Raw genomic sequence first — 18067 nt, forward strand, 5'->3', positions numbered from 1 at the left:
ACACGAGTGAGATTTTTATTCTACAATTCAATTTCAGTTTATTCTTTGGTAACTTTCACTCAACAGTCTGACTTGATATCTAAAAGAACCGAGAGTAAAGAAAATCTAAGGAAAGGTTAATACAGATTTTCTTTTATTTTGCAAGACATCAAAGGATTTTTCCTGCATATATTAGTCATTTCAATCTGTCATCAGCCTCTGCAGTCATAAAATTCTCACATTATTACTTCCAATCTCCCTCTCTTCTCTGTCTCTGCCGCCCTGTCTGTCTTTGGCTTGGAAAAAAAAAGAGAAAGCCTGGCAGTAGCAGGTGATTTAATTGGCTGCTCGCTTTCAGGGCCGCTGTGAGCCAGTGGGAGCGTGACGTGGAGCCAGAGGCAGCGATTGGAGGGCAAGCTGGAATAATAAGGGAAGGCTGGACCGGAGCAGACTGAAGCGTCCCAAAGAGCCGCCGGCCTCAGGTCTGACAGCCCCCAAGAGTCAGCAGTGCGTTCTTCCTTCACCATGAATCCAGCCAGACCACATCGGCAGCAATAAAACCTTTTTCCTGTCTTTTTGAGTGCCGATTGTTAACCTGTTTGCGCCTGTAAACTCTGTGCGCAAGAAAGTCCTGAGATCTGGAAGAAACTGCGCGTAATTTCCTCAATCTTTACTTCCTTCTGCCGCTTGGAGCCAAAAGCGGCCGGTATTTCTGGAGGTTTTCTGCTTTTATTTTTTTAGAGGGGAATATTTTTGCCTTTTGACACACCGACATGGAGTACACGTCATCCCCAAAGCCGCAGCTCTCATCCCGGGCCAATGCTTTCTCCATAGCCGCCCTGATGTCCAGCGGAAAGTCCAGCAAGGACAAGGAGGCGGAGGAGAACACCATCAAACCTCTGGGTAAGAGAGGAAGAAATCCAGCTTTATTGTTTGAAAAGTTGTTTGTTGAAGAAGAAAAATAATTACAGTGTAAGATTTTACGCAATGAAGCACCAAAATGTGAGAAAAGTTGGTGCTTTTATTTTTTTTGTGACGAAACCTGTAATTACAATCAACTACCTTAAGCTTTTAAGCACTCCTGTTTATCCAAGGCGCCGATATTTACTGATGGAAAGTATAAAATAATAATTTTATTTTCTGAAAATACACGGGCATTAAATACATTATTATATAATTTTGTGCGACAAAGGAGGTCTTCGGAATTTTCAAGATGAAAATGTGTAAGTAGGGATATTTTTTCCTAAAAGCGATGTGTAGTTTTCACAGAAATACGGGTTTTGTTCATTTATTTATTTTTTGTTCTTAGTGGATTTATTTATTATAATATAATATAATATAATATAATATAATATAATATAATATAATATAATATAATATAATATAATATAATATAATAATATAAATGTATATGATTTTCCAATTTCTGTTCAAACTGTGATATAAAATGTAAATTACATGAATGATTACGTTTTTCTATTGTTCGTTTATTTGTTTTAATTCTGTAGATTGTACACGGTTTTATTTTTGGAGTACATTTAAGTTTAAAAAGTCGTATTATTGATGTTTTCATCATTTTAGAATGGTTTGTATCTCTTGTTCTTACAAAATAATTTAAAAATAATATCAGGACGATCCTCAATGTTACTCTCCATTTCTCTTTCATGTTTACGCACCCGCGTTTCTGATAAAACCAGAACAATTTGTGGAGAAATCCTCCTGCAACCAGCAGGCTCTGGCTGACCTGTCGTCCCTGGACGGGCACGGGGACTTCAGCGGGAGCGCGCCCACGGTGTGCACGGAGCCCCTCATCCCCACCAATCCCGGCATCCCCAGCGAGGAGATGGCCAAAATCTCGTGCAGCCTGGAGACCAAAGAGCTGTGGGACAAATTCCACGAGCTCGGCACTGAAATGATCATCACCAAGTCTGGAAGGTAAACCGGACGCGCTGCTCTGTAATCACTCCGATCACATCAAATATCACAGAATACAAAATAAAATGAGGAAAAGTAGAATAATGACATCACTGTTTGTTTTTATATAAAGACAAAAATGCATGCGAAGCTCGAATTTTTTCGGAGACTGCGGAGGAATAAAATGCACAACAATATCGCTTCCATGTTATCACCAACTGCCATTTTATTGGGTCTCACACAGGTTTAGTGTGTGACCCAATGCAAAATATTTAATTAACAATAAAAGTGCTGTCTCCAATTATGTTGCATTTGGAGGAAAAACGTCCTGAATTTTCTACATAATTCATGATGCAGCTGAAGGGATTTTTACTCGGCGCATATGCAACTTCTTTAAATGTAACATAATTCAAACAGCTGAGAAAATGTCACTAAATGGGAATATTATTATTTCACAATTGGAATGTTTCGCCTTAATCTAACATGGTTCTCATAATTTGATGGTAACATAAGATTTGGTTGTAATTTTTTCAGTCTTTTAAAAATCAGATTTCAGTTCTCTCACTGCTGTTTGTCCAGACTTTGTTTTACTTTGGTTTTTACTTGTTGCTCCCTTCTGCGTCGTGTTTTATCTTATTGGCTATTGTCTTTTCTGGTCAGTATGTTCAATAATTTTTTTTTTAAATTTTACTTCCGCCAGCATTATACTGTTATTTGTGACTAAGTCAGAATAAATAATAAAAAAACTCATTTAGTATTAATTTTGTATATTATTTAGTTTTAAATAATATTTCATATTGCAAAGCGATATAAAATATTGATCTGTTGATCTGTTGTAAGCTTTTTCCCCCAATAAATAAATAATAAAAATAAGAATAAAAAAAATATGTCACATACAGGCGGATGTTTCCTACCATCCGGGTCTCTTTTTCCGGAGTGGACCAGGATTCCAAGTACATCGTGCTGATGGATATTGTTCCGGTGGACAACAAGCGGTACCGCTACGCCTATCACCGTTCCTCCTGGTTGGTGGCCGGCAAAGCCGACCCCCCTCTGCCCGCCAGGTAAAGACCCCAACACGCTCCATCTGTCCAGGGGTCTTCAGGATGATTTTTCGAATAACTCGCAAAATGAAGTCACGTTTCTAGCTCTTTAAAATTGGTAAAGATGTAAAGATTTAAACAAATATTATTTAAGTTAGCCTTAGAGGCGAATTGAAGTATATAAAAGTATATAAAGTATAAAGTATATAAACAAATTAAAGTTGTTGTATTTTCGTGTTTTATTTTTTATGCATCAAGGACGATTATATGTGTAGTCTCCATGCAACAACCATACTTTCGGTGCTTATCTATTATTTGTTCAGAAGACCAATAGCACTTATTGATCTTCCACCTTTATCGAAAAAATAGACGACCATTCAGCCATCTATTTGTCACGTAATTAACATGTAATTACAGAGTTATATAAATTATTTCAGGCTCTGGATAATTATTCAGATTCTGGACACAGTCAGTTCTTTCTGGAAAAAAAAGTAAATATTTTCCTAGTTAGTGCACACCTGAAAATAAAGAGTGATGAGCATAAACGGCTTTAATCGTGATATAATAAATCAAATTCGGCAAATTTTCAAGAAAAACTAAGCATTATATCCTTTAAAAACGACTTTCTTTCTCCACGCTCGAAGAAATGACAGGATTTAGTCAGAAGTTTTACAACGAAATGTTTGCTAAGTGCCAATTAGAGTCAATCAAGATCCGCGCGTTGATTGGTCGTGGCGGCTGCGCTTCGAATGCCTCTCGGCCAATCAGAAGTGAGATGTCGCGCTCTCCTCCGGCAGGTTGTACGTCCACCCGGACTCTCCGTTCACCGGAGAGCAGCTGATGAAGCAGATGGTTTCCTTCGAGAAGGTCAAACTGACGAACAACGAGCTGGACCAGCACGGACATGTGAGAGCAACTTTTGTTTTTCTCCGAAAATGACAACAAATAGGTTTTTATGGAGCCGTAAAAATAATTAAAATAGCAAACACAGCCTGACTTAGGTCTTACCGAGCAGACAAAACCATACAAATAGTTCCTAGAATGCACAACTAAAACAAGGAAGTCAATACATGAACCAACAAAAACAGAAAGATATATTTTTTACTCCGTTTTATTTGATCATACTGTCTTAATATTTATATATTACTGATTTAAAACCTTAGAGTAAAATAAACAATAAATCTACCAGGTTTAAGACATTTATGGCAGCGCAAATTAAATCCATGCAACAATTAATTCATTTTGTTAATTAATTTTAAATACGCTAAGCTGCATTTTTGTAACGATGTGATCTGTAGCTGATATGATTATTTCATTTATTCCTTTTGATGAGATTTCAGTGTTTTGCTTTTTTGTTGACTTTTTGAAATTAAGGCCTGAATTAGTGGATAAATAAGATCTGATTTGCAGACTGAGAACAAAATTATTATTTTTTTCTCTGCCCACCTCTTTTGAGTTTCTCCTTTCCATTCTTTGTCTTCATATTATATTTTTCTCTTATTTTACCAGATAGGCCAGGAGTCTACAGCTCCAGAGCCTTCAGTACGTCTCTGAACCTTGCTCAAAGACTCCTAATAAACCTAAATCTGATCAAAAGTGATAAAGAACCAGTCAATATTTCAGAATAAATATATAATAATAACTGCAGGATTTGAGTTTCAGTGGAATAGTTGCTCTAAATAGCAGAATGGGCCTAAAAATACCAGAAATAGTGTTTGTGATTAGGTTGGAAATATGTGAATGGGTTTTATGAGGATAAATACGGGTCTGTGAACAGTAGAGTTTGCAAACCCTTAATTTGACAATTTTATCCAACACTCTACTGACCACAGATAATGTTTTAAGAAACCATAGCGTGCCTCTTTGTCAAAGGTTCAAATTTCCTCTGTTCGGGAAACTTTAATTCAAATTGAAAGAAAACTGAGAACAAACACAAATTAACCAGCATCTTTACTGGGTTTTGTTTTAATTTCTGAAATCATCTTCTTACGTGATGTCAGGCAATGAGAGCAATCATGTTTTAATCATGTCATTACTGGGTTTACGCTGAGCTGTAGTTTTATTCCTTTGTCATTTTTCTTTATTATGTCTTTATACATGTATACAGTAAATTTTGTAGTGTTAAATAAACACTTAAAGAGTTACATTTAACACTGTGTCCGAGTCTATTTGGTCCTTTACTATGTGTAAGTATTAAGAGACCAAAGACTTTCAGTTTGTCTGTTGTCCTGAGGAACAACAACAAATTAGCACAGAAGGCTGCCCTGCATCTGTTGAGGACCTGGAGGTCGTCCAGTTAGTGTTGGTGGGAGTGATTTACAGTGTAAACAGTAACGAAGGGTAATGTCCGGTGGGTCCAACATGTGAGGCTGACTGATAGGCCATGTCAAGGAGAACAGTCAACTCCAACCTCTCTGATGCAAAATAAGAAAATAATTTATACATTTTAGAGTTTATTCTGTTGTTTGCAGTATGAAAAACCTTCTTTTCATTGTATTTTATTTTTCCTCTCTTTGTAGATCATCCTGAACTCTATGCACAAGTACCAGCCACGAGTTCACATCATTAAGAAGAAGGACCACACCGCTTCGTTGCTCAACCTCAAATCGGAGGAGTTTCGCACCTTCGTGTTCGTTGAGACGGTCTTCACCGCCGTCACGGCCTATCAGAACCAGCTGGTGAGTAAATTAAGTCAAATCACGACTTTGTGTCTCTGCTTGTCGTCTTTTTTCTGTTCAGGAGCATTTGAGTTCCTCACAGAAACCTTATCAGGACAGGAGTTATGTATAAACTGAGATCAAACGTGTGATCTGAATCAGAGGGTGGCAATTTTAAAGTGATAATCATAAATCGATATTTATTACTATGTTGTAATCTCAACATTATGTGATACACAAAGTCACAGTGAAGGTGGATGACGGACATCAAACACACAAACAAAATATTGAGATGTTGCCAACTTCGTGTCCTGAAACATCTATTTTTTTTTGGAAGAATCATTAAAGTCTTACAGCCCCATGCAGCATGAAGGTCCTGAGTTTGAATCCCAACCTGGAATTTCTCTGCATGGAGTTTGCATGTTCCATGAGCATGTATGGGTTCTCTCTGGGTACTCCAGATTCCTCCCACAGTCCAAAAACGAGACTGTTAGGTTAATTTGTCTCGCTAAATCATCCTCAAGTGTGAGTGTGTGTGTGTGATTGTCTTGTGTTCATAGCTGTTGGCAGTGAAAGACTTTTATTTGTGGCGCCCCCTGGTGAGCAGTTCGAGGTACTTGTTCTCAAAATTACCAGACTTAAGATTCGTCTCTCATCAATTTATCAAGTGAAAATGATATTTGGAACCACAATAAAGTATGGGAGCATACTTTAAAAGAATTAATCAATTTGAGTTTATTCTGTTTGCAGTATAAAAACTTGCTTTTCATTGTGTCTTATTTTTTGCTGTCCTTGCGCCTTGCAGATTATCCTGAACTCAATGTTTCCATTAAAGTATGAAAGCATACTTTAATGTGTCTATAATCTACAGTTTTTTATTTTATTAAAGAGTTTTTTGTAAAATATTCTTAATTTTATGAATAAAACTAACATTATTCTGAGCAAAAAATGTTTTAATTATATGCTATATGTTGTAGAAAGGTTTTATAAAATAGAAACCAGGACAAGTGACATTTATTTTTTAGTAGTATATTTTTTTACAAAGAATTGTGTTCATTAAACTTATTTCTAAGTTAAAGAATAACTTATTTTACAGTAAGAAGACATGCCAATCATTGATTTTTAGAAATTGCTAACAAATATTGACACTAGATTTGATAATGTGGCAATAAAAGAATTACGTTTAGACACAAAATTACCTACTTAATTAACTTTAATTAAAGAAGAATTTATCTGATCCTTCACAAAAGAATGAAAAAAAAGTGTTTGGAGCAGAGAAGAGAAACCAGTGAGATGTGTCTCACTGGTTTTCTGCTGGTGTGTGTTTTTCCCAGATAACCAAGCTGAAGATCGACAGCAACCCGTTCGCCAAAGGTTTCAGGGATTCGTCGCGGCTGACGGACATGGAGAGGTACAGGGGATTCTGGGCCCAGCACTGTTTGTTGGCCTCTGATAAGACACACACGATTTTATTCATCAGGATCTTTCTTGTTTCTTTTACATCTTTATCTTTTCTGTGTTCCTTCACTTCGCTCTTCTTCTAAATATTTAACATGTCCCTTTCCTCTACTGTTTTTTCATGCTGATCATCCGAGTTTATACCATGTTTTTCACTTTTTCCCCTAATCCATGTTCACGTCATTGTTGAGGATTTTTGTTCTTCTTACTCAGTGATTTATTTATTCTGTTTTGTTTTCCATTTCTTTTTCATAATTGTAACCGCTCTATTCTCCTTTTGCCATTTGTGAATTTTTTCTCCTTGTCTTTTCCTCATTGTTAAGATCTTCGTTCCTCTTTCCTTATAGCTTGTAATGACCTGCTCTGACAGATGGGTCGCTTTTTTGTTTTTTACCTTTTTCTTTTTAGCTTGAGTCATATAATAAAATTAAATGAAACAAAGAATTTTTATATGACTTATATGCATATTTACCAGAAACAATGCAGCTAAACATAGTGGACATAGAGTGCATATAATGGTTTCCATAAAAGAAATATGGCAATTTAATAATTCAAAGCTGAAGTCCGTGGCTGGATTTGTAAAAATAAAAAAGCTTTTACAGTACAAGCACAGTAAAACCATATCAACAATAAAAAAAAAAGGTCTGCATCACGTGGAAATGTACACAAGTGGATTTACACAAATAAGAAAAGTTTGAGCTAATTAAAAGTGTGTAAAGTGTTAAAATTGGGTGCAATCTTCTTTCAAATGTGAATGTTGGCTGGCTAAACGTTAACAGATCTCTTAGTGACTCTTCTGCCTTTGAATGAAACCACAGAGTCTCTGCTGCAGACATTTTAATTTTTTAAAGATTAAACATAAGAAAACAAAAAGAAATCAATTAAACATTGAAATATCAATAACTTATCTTTTCTAATACATGACAATGATGCCAGTAAATTATGGATAAGTTACATTACAGATAAGAAGCAACGACAATGATGCTTTTTATTGATGAGGTTAATCATTTGACTGTATGTTGACTTTGTTATTGAAGGGACCACTTATCCACATTCTTCTGAAATGAGCAAAGATCACAATTATAGTAAAGCTGCTTAGTGTGGTATGTAGCTGAAAATTTTTAAAACTTATTTGTTAGATATAATTTACATCAATCACAGACAAATGTGAGTTTTGGTGCCTTAGAAATTCAACTGCTAACTTTAAATGTGTTGCTTGTTAAAGTTATTAATTTAAAAATACCTGAAAAATGTATTTATAAAATCAAGTAATAGTTCATTTTAAATGAAGCACTGGGTCATTTACTAAACAAATAGGGCAGCAGCAGCTTGCTCACCAGAGCCCATTACTGCATTGTCTGCATAAAGTTGATATGTCACTGTTAAAATGAGAAACATACGGTGAGTTAATATAGGTCACTTTTTAAAATAAACTTTTCATCTGTTTCTCAACTCAAATTTCTACATTCTTTAGGTTTGTGCCAATAAAAGGCTTTTTTAGTCAAAACATTGTTTTGTCCATCTTCACATCTTATCTTCCTCTGCTACCTTTCTTTTCCCTTACTTTAGTTTTCATCCCAACAATATAATGCACAGAATTCCAAGAACGTGAGTTTCAGACAAACGCAGAGACTAAGAACTGCCGTGCCTCTGCAGATTTCAGCAGACGCAGCCAAAACACAAACTTCTCGTAATTCCCGATTCCGGCACTGTGGCCAAAATCAGCTGACAAAATCAAGCCATCTGCTCATTTCCCTCAATCAAAGATCCCAAACAGAGACCGCCGAACGCATCCAGACGACCCTTCCTCCCCCTTGTACTTCTCCGTCTTTCTCTTTGTGAGGGCTGTGAATTAGACCTGATCAATTGGTCTTCGGGAGCTGCAGAAATCACATTAGTCTGGAGTCGGCCACTGCACTAAAACACACTGTAATTCAATTGGCTGCAGTGACTGATTGAAACCAGCATGCTCCTCCTCCCCTGTCCCCCCCCACCCCACTGCCATGCACTGTGGGAGTTTGCTTTGGCTTCTGCGCCGCGGGGGCCCAACACTGATAAAAACACACACATTTGTACTCCTCTGCTGACAGATATTGCACTTTCCTAACCTAATTGGAGGGTTTTGGGCTCCATAGGGGTGGGGCTGAGGCGGGACGCTGCTAATGTGGACGCATTGGTCTGATGATGCACACACATGAACACACACCGCCTCCCCCAACAATATCTGTCACTGCGGTTTAGAAGTGCTCCCTGACAAGTCTCAAATGAGCTAATGCAGTTTGTGGGACTGGTAACACATACATGACACACATGTGCCTGAATCCACACACACCAGCTGAAAAACAAAGTAAATACACAACCTAAACACACTCACAGCAACACAAGAGCTTATTTCACTGAGTGACGCCACATAAACAGTTCATTGGAAAAATATTCAGACCTGTTGAACTTTTTCATACACTGCAAAAAACACAAAATCTTACTAGTATTTTTGCTCTGGGTTCTAGTGAAAAAATGTTAGTACACTTGAAATAAGACAAAACTAACTTGCAAATAACTTTTCTGAAAGACATAGGCACTTATTTTAAGTCAGTATTTCATTAATATTGTTTAAAACTGGCAGATTTTGGACCATTGACATTTTCCCCCAGAAGTTAAGATTTTTTTTCTAGCAATTTTTTTACTTTTAAAACTCAGAAATGTCCATAATTTCTTCAGAAAAAGTTTGAGATTAATCTCAAAATGTATGAGTTTTTCTTAGCAGAAAGTTACTCCTGGTTTTTTCTTCTTTTCTATCAGCAATAGCCCTGACACACCATCATAGCTAGCTTATGTTTTTATCACACCAAAAAAAGCTTATTTTTATATTTTGGATAAAAACAGAAGTTCCATCTGATGATTGATGATTCATTATCAAAACTACAATATGTTGACAACTCTAATTAAAGATTTGATTTGATCCTTGATGTAATAAGATAAAAGTCCTGTAGGAAAAGGGAGGTCAGTGGGATATGGGAGTGTTCTTGATCATTTATGCCACTTTTATTTTGCTTTATGTAGTGTCTTTATAATTTTTCATGACCAAATTAGAAAAAGAGGACAAAACTGACTCAGAAGTCACCGCTGTTAAAGTCCACCAGATAAGAAAACTTTGCTAAATGATGCGTCTTTCCTGTTATCTTTGTAAGGTTGTCATGGAAAATGTATCATACAATTGTGGCGGGAATTAAAATCTTTCCCATTGCATTTATGTATTTTATGTAGAAAAAGCCAGGGTCAGTGTGTGCTGAAAGCAAAACTAGATATTACTGTGTAACTCTTTGACTTAGTAATCTAGCGCTGGGTGTAAGCTACACATCACTGCTAGTGCAATGATAAAACAAAAGAAACAAAGAGATTTACTTTGGGGCTCTCTCTTTGGCTTTTGCTGCAGGGAAAGTGTTGAGAATCTGATCCACAAGCACTCGTACGCCCGATCGCCGATCAGAACCTACGCTGGCGACGAGGAGAACCTGAGCGAGGACGGACACACCACACACACCAGAGGTGAGCACTCTGAAAAGTTCATTATTTTCAGTAACTCAATTCACTGAGTGAATCATATAGATATATATAATTATTTTATATTACGTAATATAATATAATAAATCTTTTTAAAGAATTACATTTTATTTTTATTTTAATGGTTATGGCTTACAGATAATAAAAAAAAAACCTATTCCATGACTCTTAAAATTTGGATATTGTGAAAATATTACAGCATATTCATAGAAAATTGTGTGAAAGGAAAATATGCACCAGCAACAGGGACCACTGTAGCCCCGACCGGATTGTCAAGCAAAATCTTTTCAAGAATTTGGAGGTTCTTCAAGGGAGTTGACTGAGACCAGAGTCAGTGCATTAAAACCCTCGATGCTCAGAAATCACATCTCTTGTCTCAGAACTATGTTACCTGAAACCAGGAGAAAAAGAACTGGACAACTGCTCAGTGGTCCACAGACCTCTCTTCAGATGAAAGTAAAGTTTGCATTTCATTTGGAAAGAAGAGGAAGAGAGGAGTAGCACAGGTTTCAAGTTGAGTTGAGTTCAGTATTTAGTTTCCATGGTCTGTAGCGATATGGGATTTCATGTCATCTCTTGGTTCTGGTTCACTTTGCTTTCTGAAGTCCACAGTCAACTCAGCCATCTACCAGGAAGTCTTACTGCTTTGCTCTGCAGGCAAGCTTTATGGAGATGCAATCCCAGTCAAGTTCAGCCCTGTCACCTAGCAACCCAAGCTGAGCTGCAAGATGTTTGGTCAGATGGTTTTATCACTGCATGTGCAGTACAGTGAATACTGGAAAAGACAAAAGAAAGTGTTTTGTTGTTGACTCATCATTCAGAATGCACTTGCTGCATTCTAGTTGGTTGTGCGGCAGGCTACACTTCTGCTTTTCAAAGACATACTGTTGTATGATTGCAGTTTTCACATGCAAGTGTAAACGTTGGGTTTGGGGGTAGTTTTCAGCAGCGGCTTATTTGGGTTTAAAGTGAGAAGAGACCAGAAAACACCTCAGTGTGAAAGGTTTTGTTTCGCTCATAAACCGATTTTAATCTGTCCCAGGAAGCATCGTAGTTTCCCTCTAACTAATCTGATCAGCCCGGTGATTACCTCCATCTTTTCCTCCTGCAGGATCAGCGTTTACGGCCTCAGACAACCTCTCCCTGAGCTCCTGGGTTACCACCACCTCAGGCTTCTCGGGTTTCCAGCATCCTCAGACCCTGTCAGCCATAGGCACCGGAACCGCCTCCCTACCCCACCCCATCCAGGGATCCTTGCCCCCGTACAGCCGGCTAGGCATGCCGCTGACGCCCAGCGCTCTGGCTGGAACCATGCAGGGCAGCGGGCCGTCCTTCCCTTCCTTCCACATGCCCCGCTACCACCACTACTTCCAGCAGGGGCCATACGCTGCCATCCAGGGACTCCGCCACTCCTCCACAGTCATGACGCCCTTTGTATGACTTCACAGAGTAGAGGGCCAGAAATCAGTCTGACCTTCGAAAGGGGCAGACCATTAATCCTCATCACTCTTCATCTGGCTTGCACCTGTCCCTCTGGTTGTAAATAATTCACCTGCAGAGAGTGGGGTGACATGAAGAGGAACCTGCACGCTGAACTGAGGCAGACTGTGCTCCTCTCTCAGGATCTGACTCCTAAGAACAGCTCCGATGTAGGAAAAGACTGACAACTTCATTACAAAGCAAATGCAAGACAAAAATATGTGCATGCATGTTTTATTTCAGCCCTCGAATACAAAGTACAGTTTCTAAATGTTTTTAAAATGGCAGCAAAACCCCGCAGGGTGCGATTCCTAAAAATGACAGAGGGTGGTTGGATGGAACAAGCAGCCATCTTGGCTCCTCTCTGTTAGGAGAGCCAGCCATATGTACAGTTCAGAATAACGACAACGCACTCTGGGATCTACATACTCAGAGGTTTCTCACTGTAAATTATAAAAAAAAAGAATACTAGAACGCATGCTGACTGCAGTAGACACACACATTGCTTAACTTTGTATGTTTTAACATGGAATGAAGGACTTCACGTGTAAAAGAGCAAAATGTTTTTGTTTTAAAGGCCTGGTCACAGCAGGTATTACAACCTGCCTTTAACCGAGGCTGTGAGAGCAGACTGCGTCATCAAAGATAGAGTGCAGCAACTTATTGTTTCCCCAAGGATTGTATTTTAGACATATTACACATCATCTGGCAAAGGATGATACCAGTTTGTCAAAACTGTTTTTGTTTTCAATTCAAAATGGTTCAAAATCATTTCAAGGAGATTCCAGAGAAAGTGCAGATGTTTGAGTTTTCTCCCACTGTTTGGAGGATAATCAGCACTAGACCTTTCTGACCTGTTGCTACATACTGCTGGTCAGCTTGCTGAAGGATGGCTACAATATATCTCAGACATGCTTACAAGAAAGGAAATAAAAATGAAGCGTCACCCACCACACTTACTAAGTTAATGCTGTTTTAAACCACTTAGCAGCAAACTGCAGGCTCTACACAAGCAAATAGCTTCACTAATTACATTTTTAATTTTTCATAAATACCGTGAAATTGTAATAGGTCATCATACCACGAGAGTCGCAGTCCGGCTCATGTCTACTTCACACCATTACCATAAAATATCATTAATGATGGCAACAAAGCTGAATCTCACACCTTATTTCAAAAACTTTCCTCTACAACAGAGCTGAGAAAGAATATGAGAACGTATTTCATCCTCCTTCGGTGCACTTGCAGAGCTCAGAGTCTAGGCCAAATGAATTAAATCAAAAAAGTAAATTGTATCTGATCTTAATGCTCCTAGTCTTCTTAAGGAGGAAACATTTAAAAGTTGCTTCCAGGCAAGCAGTCAGAAGTAATAATAAAAACATACGAGAAGAAAAACAGCAACATCAACTGGTAGAAATGGACTCAATTTAAGAGTGGAGAGACCTAAACGACCAAATTTAATCGTTTAAATTGGGTCAAGCTTTACAGAGATTTGGTGAAGGTCTCTGCAACCTTCAGATGGGGTGTAGTAAACTAAAACTACCTGCAGGCTATATGCAGCAGGTTGAGTTGATTCAACGTTTACACCCTGAAGTAATAACTCTGTGTCCTGATTTAAAAGCACAGAGAGAGGAGAAATTTGGAAGCATGAAGAGCTGACATATAGCTCGCTGTTTTGGTCATTTATTTTTTAAAAAACCAAACAAACAAACAGAGAGACCAGATTTGCAAATCTGTCCTGGTAATACACCAAAATATTCCTGAATATTTAGATTTTTAGTCCATGCAAGTTTTTGTTCCCGCTTGCAAAAGGCTGAAATGATGTGACAGCAGTTACCAATGTTGATTTAGTTTTCTGCTTTTTGTGAAAATAATGAAAGGTGTCACTTCTAACAATAGTTTGTTGCTGCATGAAGATCAGATTATTCAGAAATGTTCCAAAAGAGCCAGGCAAACAAATGCTGCAAACAGGTTGCAATGACCTCTGCAACCTTTTCACATCCACAAGCCGATTATGAACGTTTGATTTGATCTTCTTGGTTTGCAGAAGACTTTCTTTTTCAAAGACGTCCTTATCTGATGTCCAGCTTGAACTGAGTTTTACTTTTTTTTTTCCAGTGTACACGTAAATACCTTTGGGTTTTGATTTTTTTTATTGAAGATAACCTTTTTTGTTTTTTCTTAATGTTTTGTCTACCATAATCTGACCCCAATAAGTTTTTGTTTTACTGATTTTTAAGTGCAATATATTTATTTTGATCTGTGGAAAGAATCTGTAATGTGCTGTATCACATTTAAAGTTATTTGTAAACCATGAGAAATATATATGAATCACAATCAAAACATTTTCTGTTTTTTTTCTCTTTTTTTCCTAGATGAAAATAAAATAAAATAATTAGGGAAGAAATGCTATTGAGTATTTTGAAAAGTCAACTTATTGAAAACATTTCAATGAGGAAAGTTTCGTAAGCGGAAACATAAATGGCACTGAAAACAATATATTGGGCTTTGTGATTACATCCTACAGTAACACCTTTTGGCCTAAATATTTGAAGAAATTAAAAGAAAAACCTGCAAAACATCAGATTTAGGATTTTTTGATGTATAGCTGCTAGCATGAGCACAACCTAAGCTTCCAGTACGTTTCAGTTCTGCAATTCAGGAATGTCTTTTAGTGTAAAAAAAAATAGGACAAATGAAATAAAAAATTCTTTAAGAAATCCAAAATTATGATCTTAACCCTTAAATAAAATGTTAATTACAAGAGGTAATAATTTGTCAAAATAAACAGTAAAATGGTTCAGTAATTACATAGAATCCATTAATATTAATAGCAATTAAACGTCGTCTATGCTTCATAAGTATGTTAGTATAATGAGTCTTTTGTAACTTAATATTCAATAAATGACAATATGAAATATACCCAGATGACAATTAAGTGGCATCTTCTCAACAGACAGAAATCAAGAAATAAAGTTTATTTTTCTTGCAGAGTTAACTGGTGTTCCTTTAAATATATTTTGTAATGAGAAAAATTTTACATCATCTTCTTGAGCTTTGATCCAAAGCATAATTGTGGGTCCATCTCTTAATGGTTCTGAAAATAAAGGTCTAGTCAAAGTATGGCTAGAAATCTAATTGGGATGCTTTGGCATGAGCTCATACAGGATGCATTCCTACAAATATCTATAAAAAACATCTATAATTTGGACACCCAGATTTTCTGATTCATGTGTTCATTTTTGGTCCATTTCGATGTCTAGACTAGAAAAGAACATTTTAAATGGCACCATTTAGGCATTTACCATTTACCAGGAGCATTTTAACACAAAAATAAAACTCAAAAGTGCCTCAGAATTATATAATTTGTTAGTTTTGGTGCCATGAATATTATTTTATCATCTACACACACTATTTTTGTTTTTCATGCTCATCCATATCCAAATTCCATACTTTTCCACTTTTCAAGAGCTGTTGATTAGCCTGTTGGTCTGACTTAAAAAAGCAATACACCCAAAGAAATTCCTCATAACGTTGTTCATATATATACACATCAAGTGAAGACTCAACACCAAAGCCATAATACTACACTTGTGGAAGTAAATAATATAAAAACTTCAGTGCATCCATTCTCTGATCTGGCTGTAGGGATACTGAAGACTAAATATTAGTTACTCCCAAGAAAGGTCTCTCTGTTCACACCTGAAGATTAGTTAGAGAGGTGGAAAACACCAAAAGCACAGGGAGAGTGCACAAAAACATTTAAATGGTCAATTTTATGGCTGCAAAGCAACTCTTCTAACTGCCTGATCCGAGGTGTAGGCCTCTGCTTTTCACAAGAGACAAAAACACATGACCTGAAAAACCAAACAAAAGATTAAGTGCCACAGCTTGATAAATATGCCTGTATGTGCATTATTGACTTCAAGGGCAAACACTCATACATATAAACACACACGGAGCAGTCTATCACCAGAGCCATCAGCCGCCACCGCAGACGAACTGACGGATCGATGGCGGGACGTTAGTCACCGTTTCACCAGGAAGAAGCCACTACTTCTGCCCTGATAAGAATCGGTTACATCCTTCGAAAATAAATAAATAAACAAATAAATAACATCCAGTGTGGCTCTGATTGGATTAAAGGGAGAAGGGAAGGGCAAGACAAGCCACCATGAGGTATGGCCAAGCAAATTGGAGCCAACAGTTGGGCCAGAGAGTCCATTTTGGGGTATAATTTACACAGTGAGGAGCATGAGCTGAATCTAATGTCATTTCCATCAATTTTGCATTTTGGCCCTTTTTTCCCCTTCCCTAAGGCTTTTAGCGGTCATTTGAATCATCTGGAGGAGGACGGCCGGCAAGCATTACAACGTCGGAGACGACATTTAGCGCAGCGACAGAGTAAGAGGTGGTTCTTTATTGTGTGGTGACTGGCTGCAGTATTGTATATCCGCCGCTGCACCATCTTGGAAATGGCTAACAATATGCTAATAGGTTAAGAGCACCAAATAGTCCCAGACAAGCCACTTAAATGGATGTTTTATCTGCAGGTCAGGAGTCTCATCAGCTGCCATCTCTCCTGACAAGATGTGCCAAGTCAAATTTAGCGACAAAGTGCTTTTAACAAACAGGCCACAAACTGCTTGGGGCAGGACAAAGGACACAGACACGGAAATGTTTGTGGTGAAACGTGAAACCTGTTGTCAAACAATGGAAAATCGTTGGAGGGGAGATTCACATTGAAAGCAAAATGATCCGAGGACAAACAGAGATGACAAGGCTTCCTGTTGGAGCTCAAGCTAATTTAACTTCATTTACTAAACTGGTCCCATTTCAAATGGGGACGATTTTTGCCAAATTTAGTTTGACATTGAGACCAAAGCAGAATTTCCTCTGACATTTGTTATTACAACTTGAATTTAGCAAAGTAAAAGTGAGTAATATCCTTGACATGAAAATTTAAGTCTACTGCCTTTACTGATATAAGACTTGGAAGCTTAATAAAATGTTTACAATTTTCTTCCTATCCCCAAATAAAATAAAATCGACTGCAGGTATATCACTGACAGCATCAAGTTTGGGAACTCTGATCTTGTGTCTTTAACCAAATAAAACATGTGGAAAATGTTGCTCACTTATTTTTAAAGCAAGTAAAACTTTATAAATATAAAATCTTTCAAAATGGTGGTGCATGCACATTTAAACATATAAGGGCTTGGTGATAGGAATTTGATCAAGATATTTTGTTTAACTAGAACTACTTATTACTTATTTGCAGTCTTTGTTAGGTAAATGTGTGAGAGTGACCGCAAGACACAGCAACAACAGCCTGACAAACAAATCCAGGAAAAACATAGACCTACCCATTTAAAATAGGGCTCTTTAGTTTGTCTGTTACATAAAGAACTGTGATATACATCACTAAACCACACACAGTGACTGCATTTAATTATATTTTAATATTTATTAATGCTCTCATAAAACCAGCAAAGAAAATAATACAAATAAGAAATCTGATAGTGGCTAAAACATACAGACAATGGTGTTATCATCGTAAAAACAAAATGTTTATATGTATATATATATATATAGTAGAGCTTAGCTTAATTACTGCTCTGAATATGTTGTTTTTGAGTCTGTATACTCAACTAATTTAGTAATTTAATCAATTACTAAATTAGTAGACCATCATTTCAGTAATTGATTCATCATGATTAATCCGATTAACTGTTTCAGCCCTAATTCTCACTCAAATTTTCAAAATTAAAGCAAACATAATTAATAATTTTCATCTAAAAGATTGATTAAAACAACATTCAATAATATCTGCTGAGATAATCACTACAGTGATATATACACAGACTACAGCTGGAATATAAAGTGTAGATAGACCTTTAGGGGTCACTTTTACTGCTGTAACGCATCACCATCCCATCCGCACAGGTGTCACCCTCCATCTCTCCTCTCAGTGCC

At 37.2% G+C, this 18067-nt stretch overlaps 1 protein-coding gene across 2 annotated transcripts; it reads left to right on the plus strand.

Moving 5' to 3' along the window:
• Positions 1 to 443: 443 nt before the first annotated feature.
• tbx20 (T-box 20) lies at positions 444 to 14781 on the plus strand. 2 transcript variants are annotated; one of them, XM_023331621.1, is made up of 8 exons: positions 444 to 882; positions 1677 to 1914; positions 2793 to 2957; positions 3734 to 3842; positions 5456 to 5614; positions 6928 to 7004; positions 10482 to 10597; positions 11724 to 14781. In XM_023331621.1, exons 1-8 carry the CDS (start codon positions 753 to 755, stop codon positions 12050 to 12052), a joined length of 1323 nt encoding a protein of 440 aa, XP_023187389.1. In that variant the 5' UTR covers positions 444 to 752; the 3' UTR covers positions 12053 to 14781. The 2 variants fall into 2 exon arrangements, with proteins under 2 accessions (XP_023187389.1, XP_005814591.1); XM_005814534.2 differs by having other exon boundaries at positions 10485 to 10597.
• Positions 14782 to 18067: the final 3286 nt, after the last annotated feature.

Source organism: Xiphophorus maculatus, chromosome 3 (genome assembly GCF_002775205.1).
Source record: "Xiphophorus maculatus strain JP 163 A chromosome 3, X_maculatus-5.0-male, whole genome shotgun sequence".
In the NCBI taxonomy this organism is placed as follows: domain Eukaryota; kingdom Metazoa; phylum Chordata; class Actinopteri; order Cyprinodontiformes; family Poeciliidae; genus Xiphophorus; species Xiphophorus maculatus.

What these genes read in the sequence shown, in the direction of transcription:
- tbx20 (XM_023331621.1), top strand. Translation starts at nt 753, where the DNA reads ATGGAGTACACGTCATCCCCAAAGCCGCAGCTCTCATCCCGGGCCAAT. An exon ending in GACCCCCCTCTGCCCGCCAG is followed by an intron (nt 2,958 to 3,733) that starts GTAAAGACCCCA and finishes CTCCTCCGGCAG; the next exon opens with GTTGTACGTCCACCCGGACT. An exon ending in CGGCTGACGGACATGGAGAG is followed by an intron (nt 7,005 to 10,481) that starts GTACAGGGGATT and finishes TGGCTTTTGCTG; the next exon opens with CAGGGAAAGTGTTGAGAATC.